The following is a 2,151-nucleotide window of genomic DNA, read 5'->3' as shown; positions in this document are numbered from 1 at the left end:
GGGGAGGCAGGAGGGCACCCAGGAGAGTGGCAGCAGGGGACAATCGGTCAGTTTCTGGAGGAAAGAAGGGCTCCACCGCCTGTGATGTTAAAGATAAGGCTTGAGGGTCTTCCCTGGTGACGCAGTGGTTAAGAATCCGCCTGCCAATGCAGGGGACACAGGTTCGATCCCTGGCCCACGAAGATCCCACATGTCACGGAGCAACTAAGTCCACACACCACAATTACTGAGCCTGTGCTCTAGACCCCGTGAGCCACAACTACTGAAGCCAGTGTGCCTAGAGCCCGTGCTCCGCAACAAGAGAAGCCACCGCAATGAGAAGCGCGTGCACCGCAACAAAGAGTAACCCCACTCGCCACAACTAGAGAAAGCCAACACGCAGCAATGAAGACCCACTGCAGCCATAAATAAATAAAATTTAAAAAAAAAAAGATAAGGCTTGAGCATGGCCTCCAGATTCAGGGAGGGCTGTCCTGTTGCAGTGGCCTTCACGGTGAGATGGAGCAAAGAAGTGTGGTCAGGGTATAGATGATCCTTTCTCAGGCTTGGCTGGGGAGAAGCCAGGGCAATAAGGCACGTTTGGTGGGGTCAGGGGAGAGGAAATGTTTTGGCTGAGAAAGCAGTGGAGAAAAATCAAGGAGAGGGGACAAATGGAGCTCACTGTCTGAGTGCTGAGTGCAGAGAAAAGGATGGTGTGGGCTTTGCATCTGCCAAGGGATTGGCTGGGTGTGTAAGTCCTTAGCTGTGAGTGGTACCGTCAACCACTCATCAAATGTTCATTGACTGCCTATTGCATGCCAGGGAGTGCCTAGAACTGGAGATTCAGTAGAGAATACACTTTGTCACCCTGATTCCTGAGGAGGCCAGAGTGTGGAGGCAGAGGGGACGTAAGACAGAGCCTGGTCCTCCCTCTCCTGGAGGACTCAACACTCTTGAGCAACCCTGCCTATGACACTCCCCATGGGCCCCAGGAGAGGCCAAGACATTGTCAGGGAGATGGAGAAATCATTTCTTCATCTTCACAGGAGGCTTCCCTTGCCCACTGCCCAGCAACCCCATGAGGCAAAAGCAGGGGCTGAGGCAAGTCCAGCTCACAGCCGGGGAGCTCAGGGATGGGGCAGGTCAGGAAGACGCGTGGTTGGGCCATTGCATCAGGCCCAGGAGGGGCATAAAGGAGGGTCCTGCATGCTGGGAGGAGGCCAACTTGGGGACCATGGAGACTCAGAGGGCCAGCCTCGCCCTGGGGCAGTGGTCACTGTGGCTACTGCTGCTGGGACTAGTGGTGCCCTCAGCCAGCGCCCAGGCCCTCAGCTACAGGGAAGCTGTGCTCCATGCTGTGGATCGCCTCAACGAACGGTCCTCAGAAGCTAATCTCTACCGCCTCCTGGAGCTGGACCTGCCTTCCAAGACTGCGAGTCAAGAGGGGCCTGGGGAGGGGGCTGTCTCCCACTAGTCTTGGCCACACTGTCATCCCCTTTGCTCAGGCTGTACCTCCTGTCAGTAAGGCACTTCTCCTCTAGGTGGGCTCCCACCTCTTCCAGGAAACCTTCCCAGAGCTGGGTCCCCTCCCAGCCTGAGAGCTTCCTGCCTTAGCATCTCTACTGTGGGAACAGATGCCCTGTACACCCTGTTCGGGCTTAAGGGGCTTCTGGGAACTCCAAGGATGGAGGGGTGTCCTTGGCTCTGTGATGTGACTTCCTGGCTTTGGTCCCCTCTGCACTTCTTTGTTCCCTACCAGGGAGGGCTCTGCTCAGCCTGGTGGTTACAGTGATGAGGCTTCTACCTGCAGGCAACCCCTGACTTCCCTCAGCCCCTCAGAGGTTCAGATGCTGTCGTCAGAGCTGGTCTGAGGTCCGCTCCTGTTCTCTGTGTGCCCGTGAGGCCTGGAACGGGCTCTGTCCCTTCCCCTGTGCACCCAGCACCAAGCCCAGGGCCAGGCACACAGGAGGGGCTGGAGAGGCTGCCATCTAGGTGGGGGCAGGGAGACAGATCAGAGAAGGAAGCATGAGCCCGAGCCCAGTCTCCCCACATTGATCCTTGACCAGGATGAGGATCCGGACACCCCAAAGCCTGTGAGCTTCATAGTGAAGGAAACCGTGTGCCTCAGGACGACCCAGCAGCCCCCGGAGCAGTGTGACTTCAAGGAGAATG

General features: G+C 57.1%; 1 protein-coding gene across 1 annotated transcript; it reads left to right on the top strand.

Moving 5' to 3' along the window:
* Positions 1-378: 378 nt before the first annotated feature.
* LOC114890525 (protegrin-2-like) lies at positions 379-2,147 on the top strand (the record flags this gene model as incomplete). Its single annotated transcript, XM_029214085.1, has 2 exons — positions 379-1,411; positions 2,046-2,147. Coding segments are annotated over exons 1-2 (456 nt in total), but the record flags the coding sequence as incomplete, so codon positions are not given.
* Between the last annotated feature and the right edge of the window lie 4 nt (positions 2,148-2,151).

This window comes from Monodon monoceros, unplaced genomic scaffold, assembly GCF_005190385.1.
Source record: "Monodon monoceros isolate NGI ecotype Baffin Bay Population unplaced genomic scaffold, NGI_Narwhal_1 Contig5887_ctg1, whole genome shotgun sequence".
Taxonomy (NCBI): domain Eukaryota; kingdom Metazoa; phylum Chordata; class Mammalia; order Artiodactyla; family Monodontidae; genus Monodon; species Monodon monoceros.
This window is presented reverse-complemented; position numbering and strand designations above follow the sequence as displayed.